The sequence below is a fragment of the Haliotis rubra genome, unplaced genomic scaffold (genome assembly GCF_003918875.1).
Source record: "Haliotis rubra isolate DU_JTF1 unplaced genomic scaffold, ASM391887v1 Scf470, whole genome shotgun sequence".
In the NCBI taxonomy this organism is placed as follows: Eukaryota; Metazoa; Mollusca; class Gastropoda; order Lepetellida; family Haliotidae; genus Haliotis; species Haliotis rubra.
Genome location: NW_025767158.1, coordinates 361,800 through 382,288, shown reverse-complemented (window position 1 = coordinate 382,288; position 20,489 = coordinate 361,800). Strand labels below are relative to the sequence as shown.

The window sequence follows — 20,489 nt, the reverse complement described above, 5'->3', positions numbered from 1 at the left end:
TAGATGCTTGATTGGCATTTTAGAAGATGATATTTGATGAACATAGAGATTTTTTTCTGGGTTACATCTTCTGTTCAGTTTACCTGATGATGGGGCCAGAACAAGCCCTGAAACGTTGTACTCGAGAATAAAAAGAAGATGTAACCCAGAAAAAATCTCTATGTTCATACACTAAAGTACTGTCGGAAATGCTAGAAGTGATAAATGTATTATGTGTACCTAATTTGTATTTCAATTGATTTAACATTCCAATGCATTTAAAGTGCAGTAACAGTGTACGAAAACGTCTACTGCATGTTTGACTGTTTCTAATCACCTGCAAGGCAAATCATTGAAACATTAAAGTGTACTCTTTAGGGTTTACAATTAAATTATCTAGCTATAGTCTAAAAATAGCGTGTGGAAAGAGGACCAAAATGAAAAAAAATGGACTGATTGTTGTTTGTAAAGGCAATGAATTTACATGCTCGGTAGTAACTTAATATTTCGTTTTGGATGCTTTTAAAATTTGGTATTCTCCCTTTTCTGCTCATATTGTTAATATTTTTTTTCACCATGAGACAAATGGCATTAAGTGGATTATTATTTCTCCCCTTAAAACCCAAAATAACATTCAGCATGTAAAATGAAAGTTCAACCGTGATATTAAACGATTATTTTAAAACGCATAAAATGAATATGAATAAGAATTGTTAAAATTTAAATGTTCTATATAATTTACTTGCGTCAAAAGTGGTATTTATCAGAAAAAAGTGATAATTACCAGTTTCAAGTGTGGTAATTACCAGAAAAAAGTGGTAATTTCTATTTTCAAAAGTGGTAATTACTATCTTCAAAAGTGGTATTTATCAGAAGCAGTAATTACCAGTAAAAAAGTGGTTATTACCAATTATAAAACAGAATATTCAAAAATAATTTGACCCCTCTGGGCTTTCGTATAAATTAGAGATTTATAGAAAACCCGATGAAGCAAAGTGAGACAAAAAGTTCGGATTACCCACATGGTCACGTGGCTCCTATTTTGCTATAGCTATGTTCATTGGTCACTTGAAATTGCCAAAATTCAAACAGACTAGGTGTCATTGGCTGAAAGTTATTTTAAATATTCCAAGTGTATATATAGAGAGAATTTTCACCTGAGAGAAAAATTCAGCCTGATAACATCATGACGAAGTCTGAAGTCAGTTGAAGTCTCATTGATCTGGGCTGGGTCGGTTGGTTGGTTTGTTGGTTAACGCCGCACTCTATAATGAAAAACACCCTATGTATACTCAACAATAAAAGAAAAAGAAACTTCACACTTGTGGAGAACCACGCACTTTTGTGAAAACGTGACCACAATTCCATGTGCCAGACCACCAACACGTGTGCAGAATTTGAAGATGATTAGACAAAAAAACAACAACAACCAATTCAACGCCTTACAAACATGAAGGTGAAATTGGCATGCTCCAGTCTGGCCATGCAGTCTACTATGGCTGTTGCACGTGCCATGATATGCATTAGACGAACAATTCACAGCCTGAAGACACGGGTGCTTCGAACGGCCACAATTCTGATCGCATCAGGCCAGGACGGCCACGTGTGACATCACATGCCGATGACAATCAAATTCGGCTACGTCATTTGCGTAATCGTTTTACGACCACGTCAACCAGTAACGCACTGTTTAGGGGTCAAGTAACTGCCCAGAACCCACGAAACCGATTGCGCTCTGTCCATCTTTTGGCCCGACGTCCTTATGTTGGTCAGATTCTGACACAGGTAAGCCGTAATGAATGTCTATGCTTGGCACTTTTGCATCTGCAGATGGCGAAATGTCCTGCAAAATGGATAATGACGTCATGGATTAGCCCATCGAACATGGGTGGGATGCTCTTGGAGGAACGTCAACACCGGAATGTTCATTCAAATGGGACAGCAATGGCGCAGGTGTTCAATGCTGTGCTAATAAATAACACGGGTGATCGGCAGTCAATGAGACAACACGGCATTGTTGTTGTGAAAGCAAGGTGGGCATACGCAGTACTGAACAAACTCAGATGGGACCACAGATGAGTGAGTTTAGTTTTACGCTGCACTCAGCAATATTCCAGCTATATGGCGGCGGTCTGTAAATAATCAAGCCTGGACAAGACAATCCAGGGATCAACAGCATGAACATCGATTCACGCAATCTGGATACGATGACATGTGTCAACCCAGTTATCGAGCCTGACCATCCGATCCCGTTATTCGCCTCTTGCGACAAGCATGGGTTACTGAAGATCATTTCTAACCCGGATCTTCACGGGTGAATACAGATTGATAGTCCCTGTGAAATAAAAAAAAAAGGGATCCCATCGAGCTGCTGTTTACTGTGGTGGGTGCACCAAGTGCACATTAATGGCGAATCCTGTTTTAGTTTGCCTCATTAACCAGATTCATCTACGATAAACACAATTTGTTTAACATAGGTACTTTTTATACGTAAAGTAACACATGTGAAGTTTCTTAATGTATAGCATATAATGAGAAACCCGGACATCGCTGTCATATGGAAAACACCCCACACAGCTGAATAATGAGTGAGTGAGTGAATGTAGTTTCAACATCCACAAAGGTAATATCAAAGAAGGACCATTGATGTTAATTCCTATTAAATTTGAATATCAACAAAAGAACCTGTTTCAGGAATCCATAGTAAATTGTGGTAAAGCTTTCAGGCAGAAGGGTTTAGTTTTACTCAGCTCTTAGCAATATTCCAGCAATATCAGGGCTGGGGACACCAGAAATTGGCTTCACACATTGTACACAAGCTGTATAATGAGATACTACTGCCATATGAAAAACACCCAACATCATACTATATGAAGGGAAACACCCCACATAGCTAAGTCTTATGAGAAACACCTGACATCATTGTCATATGATAAAAACCCACATTGCAGTCTTATAAAAAATATCCCACACTGTCATGTACAATGAGAATCACCCACCATTGCTGTCCTATAATGAGACATATCTCACATTAATGTGGTGCATTGAAAAATGGCTTAACCTGCTGTTGTATGATGGGAAACAATCATGGTATTCTTGCATGTCCAAGGAATGCAACTCTGTGGCCCTAAGCAGAATGACCAACACCCACAATATTGCTGGGTAGTGAGTACTTCCGCACAGGGCAGTTGTGTAGTGATACACACTGGCAGCCCAGTCACCTCAAAACAATGCTAAAAAGGCAACACAGATACATGAACCAACACAGTTTATTTACAAACATTCATTCATGTACACGGACAGTTACACATCATGGTAACAACACACACCAATGATGGGGAAAGAAATATAACAACATGCGTCGTAAGGCGTTAACAGTACACATAACAATATTTAATCAATACTAGGGTTGCAATAAAGAAACTTCAGTTTAAGCATAATGACACCAAATAGAACACTTTGCCAAACAAAACCTATGTACAATATCTGCACTTAAATATCAAAGTAAAAACATTGGTTTATTTATCATAAATGCATGTATTGTAAACAAGGAATTATGACTTGTGCATTCTCTCTAACACATTTACCCAAACCATTGCAGTGAGTTATTATGTATACAGCATCTGATCTCAAACTTGAAACACTTATCAAAATACAAATAAAGCAGTGTTGTGTTACCCTAAATAGTGCAGAAGTTTGACGTGCTTGTAAGCATGGAAGGCAATAACGCTTGTACAGGCTATACTTTATATCATGTAAATGTACTACCGGGTATGAAAAAGCTTCAGTAAAGGATGAGTTAATATGATGAATATGAAATATAAAAAAACCCAATGTCTTAAGTAAACATAGTAAATCATAATAAATAGGTTCATATTTCAATAATTCAATTTCAATAGAAATTAACAAGAATGACGTTTCTATGTTCAGTAAATGTCCATATATATGTACGAAATAAAGAGAGACAAGCTGTCAGTGTGTTGATAGGGCGTCTAGAACTATCCATCCATCACTAAGGCAGACTGGACTGTAACCATGGCAACAGTACACCTATCATCAGCAATTATCTTATTGTAAGGCGACAACAGACTACTTGTCACATAGTAATGCAACAATGAGATACCTGATCACAAGGTTGTGATCCTGTACTTGTCAAGAGTAACACAAATTCTGATAGTAAAGTGACAAAACATTAATCATCATAAATATAGTCATATACTGTTCCAATAATCAGTACAATCCTACTCATATTGATAAAAATACAGCAATCTGAGAAAAACTGGTGATAATAACACAATTTAGAACAGAATGTCACCCCATATATAACAAGTACATCCATATACTACCTGATCAAGTCACTGTAAAGTTTCACTCAGTCTGAACTTCAAGGTGTACTGCATTGATGAATACTTGTAAGTAGGTGGATGTCCAAGAAAAAAACCAAACAAGCTAAATCAGCAGATATTGTCAGCAATCTAACCTTCCTGTCATACCAAATGGTGTGATTAAAATTTGTTGTTGCCAATGTCATTGTGGGTAGGCATACCAAAAAAACTGCACTTTTATACACAGACCTCATAATTAATGACACATACTGTTTTCAGTTTAGGATTACTGTTCACCAGTGCCTCACTGAATAACTGAATTGTTTTCAGTTCAGTATTAGCTGGGTTCATCATCTTTGAAAAAACAACAAGAATATATTCTCATATGTCACTGATAATACACAAGCAAACAAGGAAACAGACCATTAGTGAAGCACTGATGAGACTAGTGAGCAGCAAGCCTTTACAACGTAGCATTAGGATAGTCTGAAAATACATTCACCAAACGAAACAAATGTTTTGTAGCAAGTCATGTTAGCCTGCATTTTCCAAGGCATTACATTACCATTCTGTAACAAAACATGTCTCTCATGACAGGCCTGTGCCTAATTAAAAAAACCTTTGAAGCACTATTAACTGTGCTAAAGAGTATTTAGGAAGACATCTCAATCAGTATCATGTCATTTAAATCTCGGTTATTGGGTGCAGGAACATAAAGAATTTAGATGAAGTACACTGGATAATCAAAGACACAAAAGCTCAATACTAGTATTACTTTACACTTGCTGAAGACAAGATGCTCGAAGGGCTTCATACTCCACTTCAGTGTGTCAAGTCAGTTCAAGACACAAAGCCTATCTGTCCAAGAACATACTGTGCAATCTGGATATGGTAGCTCTCTGCAATGAGCAAAGTGTTCAGCCCGGCTGATATTTCTGTATCTTGAAAACGAAGTTAAAGCAACCACTTGTGAATGCAGACTACAAAAGCCACTCTGTTCATACAGCATGTTGTTTCAACATCATAAAGGTAATATCAAAGAAGGACCATTGTGTTCTGTTGGAATTCCTATTAAATTTGTATATTAACCAATAGAACCTGTTTCAGGAAGCTAACATCTCACTGACTCAGGAATCCATAGTATAAGTGAGATTGTGTGGTAAAGCTTTCAGGCAGAGTGAGGGAGTTTAGTTTTAAGCCGCTTTTAGCAATATTCCAACAATATCACGGCTGGGGACACCAGAAATGGGCTTCACACATTGTACCCCTGTAGGGAATCGAAATTGGTTGTTCGGCGTGAAGATCGAATGCTTTAACCATTAGGCTACCCCACCGCCCCCTTTCATGCAGAGAGGTACTATGTAAGAAAGATCTGATTCTATTGAGTCTCACCCCCAATGCTCTTTCTTTAACCAATGTGGGATATTCTATGTATAGAGGCTGACTATGGAATAATTATGCTATATCAGCAGGGTAAGTTTATTGCAACCCATCACCCAGTCACCATGGTAATGCTCACAAATTTAAGATCTCAGAAGCTTTTAACAAGGTGGTTTAGAGATCACCATACACTCATCGACTTCTAAAATAACAAACACACAAGTAACCTCCAATGATACTCAAAATGCTCAATGAAAGGATACATAAATAATGATGACGCATACATATTTCTTTGATTATATCCCCTTGGCCACAGTCCGGTGTATTGGCACATATGTGCAGGTGGTGTTGTGGTACAGCATTTGAAACTAGCAGTCAGCACTGGATGGAGACGACCACAACAGTACCAATCATACCCAAGCAACTGTTTTGCTGTCAACTTTCTTACAATGCCACAAAGTGTAACTTTCATGAGGTAATTTTCTCCATTTTTCAGTCCGTTTGGTATCATTCATTGAAGGAGTACAACGTGAATATTGCTGGAAATGGGTTTGATTTATTAAAAAAATAATGGTAGTTTTGTTTACAAGACAATCATATTTGAAACATAGAGGCTGAAATAAATTATCGGAATAGTTAGTCCCTGCTTCATGGCAACAAGTGACTGCCCCCACAGATGCTTCCTGTATTCTTTCATGATAAGCTCCAGTACTTGTGACCATGTGGAGGATCAGTATGCTTGTATAAACCATGGGTACAGGAGCTATTGCCTGCATCCTGGACACATATCAAATAGATGAGGTTCAGTGCACAGTCAAAAAGAATTGATCACTTGAAACAAATTGGTTTTTTAGCTTTTCTTTCCAGTAGTTTATAAGAAAATCTAAAAGTGCTGAATTTCAGTTCTACAAGCAATCTTAGTGTTAACACGTGCTCTTGTGGGCTTTAACACAGGCTCTTTGATGTAGTTTCACACCACTTTTAAGAATATTCCAACAGTATCATGGTGGAGGACACCAGAAATGGGCCTCACACATTGTACTTTGGGTCTTTGGTGTGACGAGCAAATGCTTTAACTATATATGAAAAGATAGCCTGACCAATAGCCATAACATCTGTGGTCACACATGGCCTCCCTATGAATACTGCACATTACAATACTCTCTTGCCTGTCCTAGTTTCCTCACTCTATAATGTTCTTGAGATGGTATATCTGAACTGCAACTAAGTATGCCTCTAATACACAAATACATCCTTCTGAACAGCGGTACCAATGTCACTGGTTTCATCAAAAGTACAATACAGACTGGAAGTTTTGGAATTATCATTACACGCCAAAAATACATTTAACAACACAGACTGGCAGTGTTCAGGCTCCTTGCAGCTACAAAAATTACAGTTTGTTATTTAGTTGATACACACTACAATTTAATAAAACTCACTGTTGAGATGATGTATCATCGACCAAAACGTCTAGTTACCATTCTTACCAAATCAAAATAAAGTCAGTAAAATGGAATCCATTGGAGTTGAACTGACAGTGTGGGAATGATGGAATATACCAGGAACAGATGTGTTTATAAAATAGTAGCAGCAAATATCATGTGCTCCCTATATGTACATGTACCACAATGAATCGATTCAAATCCTCACTATCTGGCACTTGTAATTTTAGGAGTTATGTTGGGCAAGTCGTTACAGAGATGGTGTCACCGTAAGCCCCTGGGGAATGGCAATGTTAACAAGTGGCAATGTTTACAAGCGGCAACCATAACACTGGGGCTGATACTATTCACCATTAACTTCCAACAGTTCCATCTGCTGCACCACTACACCATCCTATACCTACATTCCCAGTAATTCTGTTTTAACAATTAGAAAGTTGACAAGCTATACGTGTCAAAATAGCACCTTCCCCTCTCTGTTGCAATCATCAATACATCCACACACTACACAAACATGTCAGACAATAAGAATGAACTGGTAGATAAGTTTTTAATGATGTACTACATACAACTGCTTCTAATATTTGTATACACATGCTGGCAAGCCATAAACAGGATACTATGTCGAAACCAAATACTTTCTTGTTTTGACAAATGATTCTTCTCAGTCCCTTTCCATTAGGACAAAAAGAATTGCTTACAGAAGGACATTTCAATCTCCTTTTAGATAGGAATTTAACTTTTATCTAAAAATATTCACTTGGGCCATTAATCAGCTATCTTTAAAACATGTACAATGGCCAAGAATGACAATGACATTTCAATGCCTTAAAATCACATTCAAATGTGATTATTTAGAACTTTAGAATAACTTTCCGTCTGACATTATTTTTCTTCTAATGCCTGGTAAAAAGAGAGGATATAATCGGTTCAGGCTAAATTAGTTAACACTGAGGATAACATATGAAGGACTAGAAAGGCAGCCATGTCTGTGGGCTTTAAGCACTGTTTATGTCATATGGCTCTAAGACAAGCCGACTGGTAATGTTACAAATGGCTACATGAAGCACACCTTGGTGGCAAAACAGCGGGCTTAAATTGAAACATTCATCTCCATTTTCACACAGATGCATACAGCACTCAATACCAGGAATCAACATCGGATATCTTTCGTTTGGTTACGTTATATTTAAGTGACAAGTGTGAGTAATCATGATAATGAGTTTATGAAAACTGGCAAATAACGCATGCTTTTTTTGACAGTCTTAGTTACATCATACTGTGTACACTCCATTGAACAAATGCCTAGACTTTATTTGGGTTTCTACCATTTCTTTTTATGTTCATCCATGCTAACCCCTCCAGGCCCGTATGCAACAACTAGCAACAAACCCCCTATGACAGATAATGTCTGGAAGAAATCATACTTGAGAAAGTCACGCATAGGCTTATAATCAGGAATGTTCCACCAGGCATTGAAATACAAATTAAGACCTGTCAGCCAAACAACTAGGACAAGGGCAGATAACTTTGTCTTGAATCCAATGGCTATGAGAACGATGAGTGCAGTGCCCACGAGGTTCTGGACGAGCAGCAGGAAGTCGACCTCGAAACGGAGCAGTGTAAGGAACATGAGAACGAGGAGAATTCGGCCGCTGAGCTGCATGTACTGTTTTGGGTTGTTCTCACCGAGAGACGGGAGGCCAGCAAACAAACTCCTGCCTTCAGTACGATCCTCAGCCAATAGCAGCAAGACGCCTCCAGCAAGGGCAAGGTTTCTGCAAACAATCAACCATTTCAATCATCACTGGAGTGATACGTTTCATTAAAAGAGACACTGATAACACTGGTCATGTAAGTAGGACTCAACGAGTTCAATGTCCTCTTGAATAGTATTTATGTTACATCACAGCTGTTGTCAGATTAATTAGCGAGAAAAGCCAGAAGCAGTGCTAACCATTATTATCATGATTATATATGCTTTGTTTGTTGTTCAACGCTGCACTCAGCAGTCTGGCAGTGTCATATCATCTAGCTGTGTCTGGCAAGCACAAGGAGGATCCTTACTTGTCAACAGTAAATTTTAGTAGTCTTGGGCTAGCAGACCTGCAAGAATTTGGAAGGTTGTGGCCAGGCACACTTTCTACCTTTACCACACGAACTAGCTTCACATACCTGAGCAGGAATCGGAGATCCCACAAAATACTGTAGGCTATCGTCTGAAATAGAAATAGAAAGCATGAAAGACGGGAACAATGCAGAAATGCAGAAATGCATTAATGTAGGGCACAGGAAACTGTTCATGGAAATTAAAAAACATTTGAATAGAACAGAAATCCTACTGTTACCAAACAACAAATTTGTCTGGTTAGTTATTACTTCAGACTTAACAACATAAGATATCTGCCATGCACAGAGCTGTCATTTGATAATACTTGAGCAGTGGTCAATTGTGCATGAGATTCCGACACCCTTGTCATCATGGTAATGATCTTAATAGTGACAGTTACATTAATGACAACATCAAGCCTTGATAACCCATCCAAAATAATTTGACAATATCTCGTACAGACAGAAACCCAATTACCCAATGTCAAAATCCTTTGTTTGTTGTTTAATGCCACATACAGCAATATTCCAGCTATATGACGGCGGTCTGTAAATAATGGGAGTCTGGGCCCCGTTTCACAAAGCTCTAGTAAGCCTAAGATCTCGTAACTTTCCTCGTAGCATTCGTACCTCCCATACTGTAACATAGGAGGTACGACACTACGAGAAAAGTTACGAGAACTTAGGCTTACGAGAGCTTCGTAAAACGGGGCCCTGGACCAGACAATCCAGTGGTCAACAGCATGAACATCTATCTACGCAATTGGGATACACGATGTCAAGTGTCAACCGAGTCGGCAAGCCTGACCACTCAATCCTGCTAGTCGCCTCTAACAACGAGCATGGGTTGCTGAAGACCAATTCTAACCCCTATCTTCACGGGTTGAAATCCCATGAGGTCTTTGAATGATGGCGGAGCAATATCACACCAGTATTATCAATTCTACTCTAACAGTATGATGCTTATTGCTTTGACAAAAACATATCTGGTACTCATCAGTTTTGGTAATGGACAGTACTGTACTCAGATGATTGAAAATTATCTGAAGCCCTGAATAATGGTAATGTTCAGTAGCAGTGATGCAGACTTCCATTAACCTGCTGGCTAGAGACAAACTGAGGACTAGTAGATTTTCAGGCTAAGTAGTTCAGATGAATCTGCATGCATGTCATCACTGTTCAGGTTTCAAATATTTGGGGTAATTTGTAGTGTTATATGGTCGAAAATGTTCTTAAAAAATGAAGATTTTTCACTTTTTGCAGGGTGTCTCTCACCTGTAGAGCAATGATAAAGAAGAGGAGGCCACAAGCGATGGGTACTTTTTGTCGACTGAGCACCATGACACATCCGACCAGTTGGCCAAGGAGGTTGATTAGCACAAACAGTGATGCCAAGAAATAGCCACAGCCCCATGACGCGTTCATATAGTCTCGCTGTTCTCCCCACTGGGAATACATTCGAAGCCCATCTTCAAGGAAAGTGCTGATGAGGCAGAATCGAGCTAAGTGAGGTAGCACATGCTTTGACTTTCTTAAAATCTGCAACAAAAAGTGAACTGTGTTTTAACAATATTTAAATCACACCAACATGATCAAAGTGGATCCCCCCAGGAAAGCATGCAATTACACACAAATTGGCACAGCAGGTCCTCTGGCCTTGAGTTTGACATTTTAGACATTCAAATCACCTTATGGTAAGGACATCAACACTGGTTTACCACCCGAGCCCCATTACACAAAGCGATCTCTTAGTCTTAATGAAGATGATCGTAAATCTTGCACTTTACCACAGGCATGAAAACGTTGCTTCTTCTAAGATCGCTTTGTGGAGCAGGGCCCAGACATTTAGAAGTAGGACTAACACATAACAATTTTTCTGGTCCTTGTAACAAAATTATAATTCATCAATGAATATGTGTTTGTTGTATGAACATAGGATAAATAGCATTATAGGTTGTAGATTACAAAGGGTTTTCGTTTCCTTATCACCATGTGAGAGTAAGCACACTCAACTACCTTCACAAGTGAGGATGTTTACACAGACGAGAACGAAAGAATATGATCTAATGACAGGGTATCGATTTAGTGCTTTGTTACTTGCACTGGTGCAACCCAATATTATAAAGTGCAACCTAGTTATTAGTCTAAATTGCACCAGGTGCAAGTCAATTTTTGAGTGGGTAAACTTCTGAATAAAACATCTAAATAATTCAATAGCACATTTCTTTCATTACACTTAGCAATAAAAGCAGTGCAACTGGATTTGGCTGGTGCAACTATGTTTTTATCTTAGGTTGCACCTTGTGCAAGTAGGTTAACATCTCTTAAATCGAGCCCTGAAGGAAAAAATAAATAAATTACTGACATAGAAAATACCCACATTTAAAAAAAGGGGGTGAATATCAGAACATTTGAGTACCCACTGAAGATCACTAGCACCCATTTATAACAGACACCATGGGTAAAATACTCAGATTGGACAAAAGCTTAACTAGAGCTCTGATCCAAACAACATGAAACTCACATGACTGATACTAGAAGTAGAACACTACAACTGATTGTTTGTAATTACTAATGTACCTGTGAATGGCATGTGAAAATCAATCATTGTGTAAATATTATCACAGTTTTCCCCTGTAACAGCTGTGTGATATATTACAACTATGACAGTCACTTCGCTTCCACATGAACTCTAGCCATAACAATTATGTTTTACCCGTTATTACACTATTAGCTGATTTTACCAGATCCAAAACAAATTTTAACAAGAAGACAAAGTCATCAATATCCCCCGCAATGGCAAAATACTCTTCATGATTATGTCTATGAGTTATGATTATGTCAAATATTTAGGTGTGTATATAGAAATATTTAGATGTGTATATAGAAAAGTGGAAGGAGAGTATTGAAAGGTTTTTAAAGTTCTGCTCCAGAAAGCAGCACTATCACCAATTTCAGTGAAACTTGTTGCCATGGAAATGCCAAAAATATTTTATTCGGAATTCCAAAACTACCAAAAGGCACCAGTACACCACCAGACCAATCTATGTGCCACGTTTGGTGAAGAAACATTGAACAGTTTTAGAGTTCTGCTCCGGAAAAGAGCACTACTACAATTTCAGGCTAAGTCAAACTTGTTGCCATGGAAACGCCAAAAATATTTTATTCAGAATTCCAAAACTACCAAAAGGCACCAGTACACCACCAGATCTATGTATGTGCCAAGTTTGGTGAAGAAATAGTGAACGGTTTTAGAGTTCTGCTCTGGAAAAGAGCACTACCACAATTTCAGGCTAAGTCAAACTTGTTGCCATGGAAACGTCAAAAATATTTTATTCAGAATTCCAAAACTACCAAAAGGCACCAGTACACCACCAGATCTATCTATGTGCCAAGTTTGGTGAAGAAATATTGAACGGTTTTAGAGTTCTGCTCCTGAAAAGAGCACTACCACCAAAATCAGTCTAAGTCGAACTTGTTGCCATGGAAACGCCAAAAATATTTTATTCAGAATTCCAAAACTACCAAAAGACACCAGTACACCACCAGATCTATCCATGTACCAAGTTTGGTGAAAAAATATTGAACGGTTTTAGAGTTCTGCTCCGGAAAAGAGCACTATTACAATTTCAGGCTAAGTCAAACTTGTTGCCATGGAAACGTCAAAAATATTTTATTCAGAATTCCAAAACTACCAAAAGGCACCAGTACACCACCAGATCTATCTATGTACCAAGTTTGGTGAAGAAATATTGAACGGTTTTAGAGTTCTGCTCCGGAAAAGAGCACTACCACTAATTTCAGTCTAAGTCAAACTTGTTGCCATGGAAACGCCAAAAATATTTTATTCAGAATTCCAAAACTACCAAAAGGCACCAGTACACCACCAGATCTATCTATGTGCCAAGTTTGGTGAAGAAATATTGAGCGGTTTTAGAGTTCTGCTCGAGGAAAAAGAGCACTACCACCAATTTCAGTCTAAGTCAAACTTGTTGCCATGGAAGCGCCAAAATATTTTATTCAGAATTCCAAAACTACCAAAGGCACCAGTACACCACCAGATCTATCTATGTGCCAAGTTTGGTGAAGAAATATTGAGCGGTTTTAGAGTTCTGCTCCGGAAAAGAGCACTACCACCAATTTCAGTCTAAGTCAAACTTGTTGCCATGGAAGCGCCAAAATATTTTATTCAGAATTCCAAAACTACCAAAAAGGCACCAGTACACCACCAGATCTATCCATGTACCAAGTTTGGTGAAGAAATATTGAGCGGTTTTAGAGTTCTGCTCGGAAAAGAGCACTACCACTAATTTCAGTCAAAGTCGAACTTGTTGCCATGGAAAGCGCCAAAAATATTTTATTCAGAATTCCAAAACTACCAAAAGGCACCAGTACACCACCAGATCTATCCATGTGCCAAGTTTGGTGAAGAAAATATTGAGCGGTTTTAGAGTTCTGCTCGAGGAAAAGAGCACTACCACAATTTCAGTCTAAGTCAAACTTGTTGCCATGGAAACGCCAAAATATTTTATTCAGAATTCCAAAACTACCAAAAGGCACCAGTACACCACCAGATCTATCTATGTGCCAAGTTTGGTGAAGAAATATTGAACGGTTTTAGAGTTCTGCTCCGGAAAAGAGCACTACCACAATTTCAGGCTAAGTCAAACTTGTTGCCATGGAAACGTCAAAAATATTTTATTCAGAATTCCAAAACTACCAAAAGGCACCAGTACACCACCAGATCTACCTATGTGCCAAGTTTGGTGAAGAAATATTGAACGGTTTTAGAGTTCTGCTCCTGAAAAGAGCACTACCACCAAAATCAGTCTAAGTCGAACTTGTTGCCATGGAAACGCCAAAAATATTTTATTCAGAATTCCAAAACTACCAAAAGGCACCAGTACACCACCAGATCTATCCATGTACCAAGTTTGGTGAAAAAATATTGAACGGTTTTAGAGTTCTGCTCCGGAAAAGAGCACTATAAATTAAGTTACTTGTTGGTCCCTGCCTGGCACTCGGCATTAATGGGTACAACAAAGACAGGTCGGCTCAGAGTCAGTATAATGTGTCTGAGTGGGGTATTCATGCTTCACTGTGGCATGGTATCTCAGTGGGCTAGCACTATAAAACCAGCTTAAGTCTGGGCTAGTACAAGCAGCCGCACATACACATACACACGCATGCACGTCGTCATATGAGCGAAATATTCTCAAGCACGGCGTTAAACCCAATTTCACCTCACCTATAAATTAAGTAAGAATAAGATTACCGTGTGTATTTGAGCCGGAAATGGCAATAAGCTGTGCACACGTTTCCCAGCGAGCAAGTTCAAACTAGTGGTGATCCGATAAATTGAAATAATCGAAGATTGGTTGCAGTGACTAAACGACCAAGCAATCGATCATGTTTTCTCATAATCTAACACAAACAATTCTGAAACACTTGTTTTCATCAACAATATTTTTCACAAGGTTGGTTTTGTCTGTTACATTTCATAAGCACTATAAGCTCGTTCCAAGTCTTGATTGAATTTATCTTAAAGACACCAAGAAATTTATGTCCCTAACATACTAGTCATCCTTTAAAGATGTGAAATTTTGCCAAAACCCCCCAAAATAACTACGTTTGTTTCCTTATTTTTTTTTGTGCATTAACAAATTTCATAAATGACGCTAACCAATTATTTTCGATGATTGATTGGTGGTAATGAACCAATCATCAATTATGAGATTTTAAACAATTCCCCAACACTAGTTCAAACATGCACAATAATATAACGGGATGAAATCTGACGCAGTCATCAGTAAAATATAATACAGAGTACTATTATTTAACCCAAAGAAATATATCCTAGCACTGTTTAATTTTAATTACAGTTTTTGCACTATAAATGTAAAATATATAATCAACACTAAGGTTATACGGACACTCATGAACGTGTTAAGTTGTACGCACATGGAATGGGGTAAACTAAGCAAGCCATTTAAATTCACACATTTTTACTGATGTTACTGTAAACTAGCAGTCCATGGAAAACAAGGCGGTAAGAAGCAAGCCAGTTTGTTGACATGTTATCGTCTAACTACAATATGTATGATATTTAGCGAAACAAAATATATTATCCATTTTCTGTCAACTACACTTCATTTCGATGCGTGAGTAGACACAATATGATTGTGAATTATTTTAATAATGTGGACCAAAGTTATAATTATTGGTAACTGCCAGTTGTCTGTGTTTGCCGCGATTAGGACCCCATCGCGGGGGATCGACTTATGCACGAAACATACCATTTTGACACTGATTTTAAGGGTCAAGTTTGGGTGTCGGCTTATCTATCTGGGGTCGGCTTATAGACGGTACTGCAGCACAGTATACTGTGATAAATACCGTGGTAGTACTGGTACTTGACCAAAAACCTATGTATATCGTGGTACCCAACCCTAATGTGTTGAAATGAATACGTACAACCATGAACTTCAGTATACAACAATTATGTGTTTGCAGTATTTTTGCAACAATGAAGTTCACTTAATGTACTTGAAACAGCGATGACTCTTACCTTTTCAGGCAAATACAAAAATTACTACTCCCTCTTGTCACATATGTTTTATCATGAGCCCAGTTGAGAGGCGCAACTTAGGTTCTGATATTCCGAAAGCTTTGCATGATTTTAAATATTATATACACAGTAAAAAAAGTGTTGCACCCCCATATTAAAACTCTGGTTACGTTGGCATATCCAAAACACCCGAATAGGTTGTTGATGATAACCATTCTGCAAGGATTTGGTGTTGAAGTCATTAATGTTTTCGTAGTGAAAACGATCTCTAAAACGTAGCAACCTGCACGTGAATATCATTCTTCATGATTTTTGCAAATTGCAGTATGCTCATGTGATGAATCTCGCCTATAAAAATTGTTGTTCTGGCCGTTGAATCCATTGTAACGCAGCATGCCGGGTGCGAGAATAGCAGATGCAGTCAAGTGGCAGATTATTGGACTCCATAGGGCAGGTCTGTCCTTCAAGGAGATTGGCAGAAGAACCGGGCGTCATTACTCCACAATAAGCCGCCTGGTGATAAAACATGAGAAGACTAATGATGTAAAGAATCGCAGACCTTCAGGCAGACCACGTATAACCACAGTCAGGGATGACAGAGCATTGCTAAGGCTGGTAAGGCGACAACCCTTTGCTTCAAGTGCAACCCTGAAACGCCAATGGCTTCCTCATTGTCAGATCAGCCACCAAACAGTGAGAAATCGACTCAAGGCCGCTGGATTGAGGTTCAGAAGAGTCATCAAGCGGCCCCAACTCACAGAGAACCACAAGAGGTTACGTCTAGCCTGGTGTAGACAGAGGCAAGGGTGGAACTTGAGGTCTTGGAGAAGAGTCCACTGGTCAGACGAGAGCAGATTTCTTGTGCATGTTGTGGATGGCAGAGTCAGAGTTTGGAGGTGTCTGGGTACAGCTTATGCACCTAGGCACATCATGCCGACGATACCATATGGAGGTGGATTGGTTATGGTATGGGGTTGCTTCTCATTTGACTGTAAGCTGGATCTAGTGACCATACAAGGCACTTTAACAGGCGATCGCTACATTCAGGAAGTGCTTGATCCAGTTGTTGTGCCCCATTTTGACAATCATCGACTTGCAACCATGCCAATATTCATGGATGATTATGCTCGGCCACATCGTTCACGAGCTGTGACCCAGGTCATCCAGAACAATGCACTGACTCACCTCCCATGGCCAGCAATGAGTCCAGATCTCAATCCCCTGGAACACATATGGGACATTTTGGGCCGTCTGATACAAGGCAGGGATCCTCCTCCACAGAATGTGTGGGAACTGGTAGCAGCATTGCACGAAGAGTGACAGCAGCTGCCCATAGAGCGATTTCGACGTCTGGTGAGGGGTATGAGACGACGACTGGAAGCTGTTATCCAAGTACTGGGCGGAAGTTCACGATATTGACTGTTTGTGTTTGTCCACTCTCTGTATGTCAGTTTCAGCCTAAGAGAAGTTTTGTTTCGACATTAAATTTCCATTTTTTACCATACTTAAAACCGTCTCGTTTTCCTTGAATTTGAACGCAATACTTAAGGGCAAGATCCTTACATACCATGAGGTCAGGGGATGCCCCATTTCAGTTCATTTTATAGGCACAAGACTGGTTTGTTGGTGTATGCACCATCCAGGTTCTAATTCTCATTCTGTTATCGCTCAGTTACGCCAAAAACATCATACCCCGGAAAAAAGATAGGGGGTGCAACACTTTTTTTACTGTGTATAGTTTTGTAAAGAAATGTGACATCACCAGGTTTCTTTGTACAGCTTTAGATGTATGGGATATTGTTCCTATGAGTGTATATTGACAGATATATTCATTGAACATGATATCATGTTCATAACTTTAGTTGTTGTAATAATGATATTGTGCCTTTTGTTTTCATTCATTTGCTGCAACAGGAATGCATGAGACATGGTTACTGATCAAACTGTTCCATACGTAAAAATAATCCGCCAATGGCAAATATGTATTTGAATAAGTTTTTATGAAATTTATCTAGTAAAAGATGCCAATAAAATAATTCCATATTGGCATAAATAATTTGTGATAAAATAACACTTTCATTCATTCATTGTACCAAAGCTCAAAGTATATTACTGGACATTTATTAACTGAATCATAGGTAGATTTGTGAAATATGTGTGTAATTTTGCAAAGCTGATCGCTGATTTCCTGCTTAGTATAGGATAGCAGTAAGCTGTACATCTGCATATAAAACTATGCCTAGCAGAAAGGAAAATACAATTCAACTGGTTAATCATCATGTTTAATGATAATTTATCTCAGATTTCACATTTTATTGACAAAGTTGGTTATAATCTGTTTGTTTACCTGATGTCTGACTCTGAAGGAATACTGTATACCTTTTTTACTGTGCAGAATACTGGTGTTCACTGTAGCTTTATGCTTTAAGTATTGCATGCAATAATAAACAATTAATAAATACGACAGTTTGACTGCACCTCTTTATTTTGATACAGTTTCTCATTCTTCGATTCCCCTGATAGGTATCGCTTCACTCAAAAGCAGTCCATATTAAGAAAAGTGTTGAACCTAAAGTAAAACCTGTCAAAATTACAGTCCATATTAAGCAAATGCAAGCGTATATTGAAAACTAAGGTGGCAATCCACATCTAAATATAGACTATAGTTTTTCACAGTTGTAGAAGCGATTTTATTGGATAAAGATTGGTTTCTAATGGCGGCTTTTAAGCCACAGTCTGCTATAAGGGTCGTAATTGGTCAAAATCTGACACATGACCTAAAGCAGCCAATCATATTACGACAATGGATTCCGTCCTCGTGAAACAAAACTTTTAGATTTAGACAGAAGTTTTGGGTAAAATAATGCTATTCTGAACATATTAAGAAGAAATCGCTACCTATCGTAAATTATGGAACTTTTTTGATATCGTGCTAGGTTATGACCTGTGACAAAAATGCTTCATGTATATATTTTCGCATTAAACATCGTGTCCGGGCGTGAAGATTGAGGCGGCGAGAGCCGAGATGTCAGTTGTCAGTGACTTGACTTACATTACATGATCGTACAAAAACATGGAAAATAGTAATTTTATATGTACAACTTTTATGAATGTTGTTGATTTTAATCATTAGTTTATTCAATTTATTTCATGAATTCCTCGAAACATCGTTACTTTGCTCTTTGACAATGTTATTGTGGACCCGCTGCCCGAAGTATGTGTCCGAGAATCTTTGTTTTCAACTCGTGAAATGCAGGTTGAAATTCACCACAGGTATATAAACACTAATTATTTGCACATTTCATAGTCATTTAGATAGCGAATGACATTCTGAACACATTTATCGAATTTAGTTGGACCGCTTTCATTTTCTGATTGTGACAAAATACGAGACGAACGGCTATATATGCCAAATCGCGAATACTTTTGTCAGTACGCTGTAGGTCTAATGAGCATTCTCGAAAAACAAGCAACTCGTACGGCAGACTTTTCAACACATTTATTTACAGTATATCGTTGCGATTACTGATTAATTTGTCTCTCCGGATAAAAACTAGTTCAGCCGGAATTTTCAGACCCCGTCGGCATAAGCCGCCGGTAATTTTCAAAACCACCGGGAACACTGAAATGTGTATTTTTTTTCCATGAAGAAACACTGGTCCATATTTCAAAGCTTTCAATGTTAGATTTTAATTTCCCTTTAAAGCCAAAAGACATATAAAATGAACAGAATGTCTTTGAAATTGAAGTGTCAATTGTTCGACAAGTGTTTGTTATATCTGACAGGTTGGTAACACTATAAAGTTCAGACAATCTATGAGTAATAACTGAATTAATGTACAAACATTAACCACATAAAAGGTAAAGCCATGAAATACCTCGCTTAAAAAACTGAAAAAAAATCAAAATATGGCTGTTTAAATATAAATATTGTTTACGCAATTAATAAGCACTTGTTTTCTGTTTAATAATGTTAAATAGTCAATATGTGTAAGAAAAAGGGACCCTCCCATGAAAAGGTGATGAAAATAGGACAGTTATTTTTCAACACACAAGCTTGCTGCTAAAACTATCAGCGTAAAACACAATTATTTCACTGATCATGAAGTACCAGCTGTGAATATTCACTCAATTAAATGTAAACCTTAAAGGATGACGTGTAACCGACCTAATGCGTATTTGTATAGCGTACCTTCATACCATACGCACAACACCAACAGCACAATGTACTACGAAATCTATACGAAAATATCAGACATTAAAAAAAAAGAAGCAAAACAATTCCATCAGCTGAGAAGCATGTTGACACTGACAGGTAACCCTATTATGATCTGAATCTAAGTTTGAGCCAGCTTCAAACATGCCTGATATGTTAAGCAATTATTGGCGACTTTAGTCGCATCAATACTTTGACAAACCGGAACAGTACCTGGTCGGCAACATCTTCTGCTTTATCCATCAATTCGCTTTGCTGCGGCATCTTGGTTAAGGTTATCGCCGTGTTTGTCGGCAGCTTTAGCCACGTAAAAGTCGTCAGCCACACTGACCGGAAGTAGAGGACGCGCTAGTTGAGATGATTGCACCGGTTGTTTAACCTCCCTACGAAAACTGAATGTGATCGTTTTCTAAATCGCAAGGGGGATCTGTTGTGCAAAGAGACTCCACAGATATCTCATTTTGTTT

General features: G+C 38.4%; 1 protein-coding gene across 1 annotated transcript; it reads right to left on the bottom strand.

Moving 5' to 3' along the window:
• Positions 1 to 6,537: 6,537 nt before the first annotated feature.
• LOC124290670 (surfeit locus protein 4-like) lies at positions 6,538 to 20,388 on the bottom strand. Its single transcript, XM_046727464.1, has 4 exons — positions 20,236 to 20,388; positions 10,514 to 10,777; positions 9,305 to 9,348; positions 6,538 to 8,907 (listed from the first exon to the last, which is right to left on the bottom strand). The coding sequence occupies exons 1-4, from the start codon at positions 20,284 to 20,286 to the stop codon at positions 8,454 to 8,456; spliced, it is 813 nt and encodes a 270-aa protein (XP_046583420.1). The 5' UTR covers positions 20,287 to 20,388; the 3' UTR covers positions 6,538 to 8,453.
• Between the last annotated feature and the right edge of the window lie 101 nt (positions 20,389 to 20,489).

What these genes read in the sequence shown, in the direction of transcription:
- LOC124290670 (XM_046727464.1), bottom strand. Translation starts at nt 20,286, where the DNA reads ATGCCGCAGCAAAGCGAATTGATGGATAAAGCAGAAGATGTTGCCGAC. An exon ending in CAGAAGATGTTGCCGACCAG is followed by an intron (nt 10,778 to 20,235) that starts GTACTGTTCCGG and finishes TTTTTGTTGCAG; the next exon opens with ATTTTAAGAAAGTCAAAGCA. An exon ending in TCTTTATCATTGCTCTACAG is followed by an intron (nt 9,349 to 10,513) that starts GTGAGAGACACC and finishes TTTCTATTTCAG; the next exon opens with ACGATAGCCTACAGTATTTT.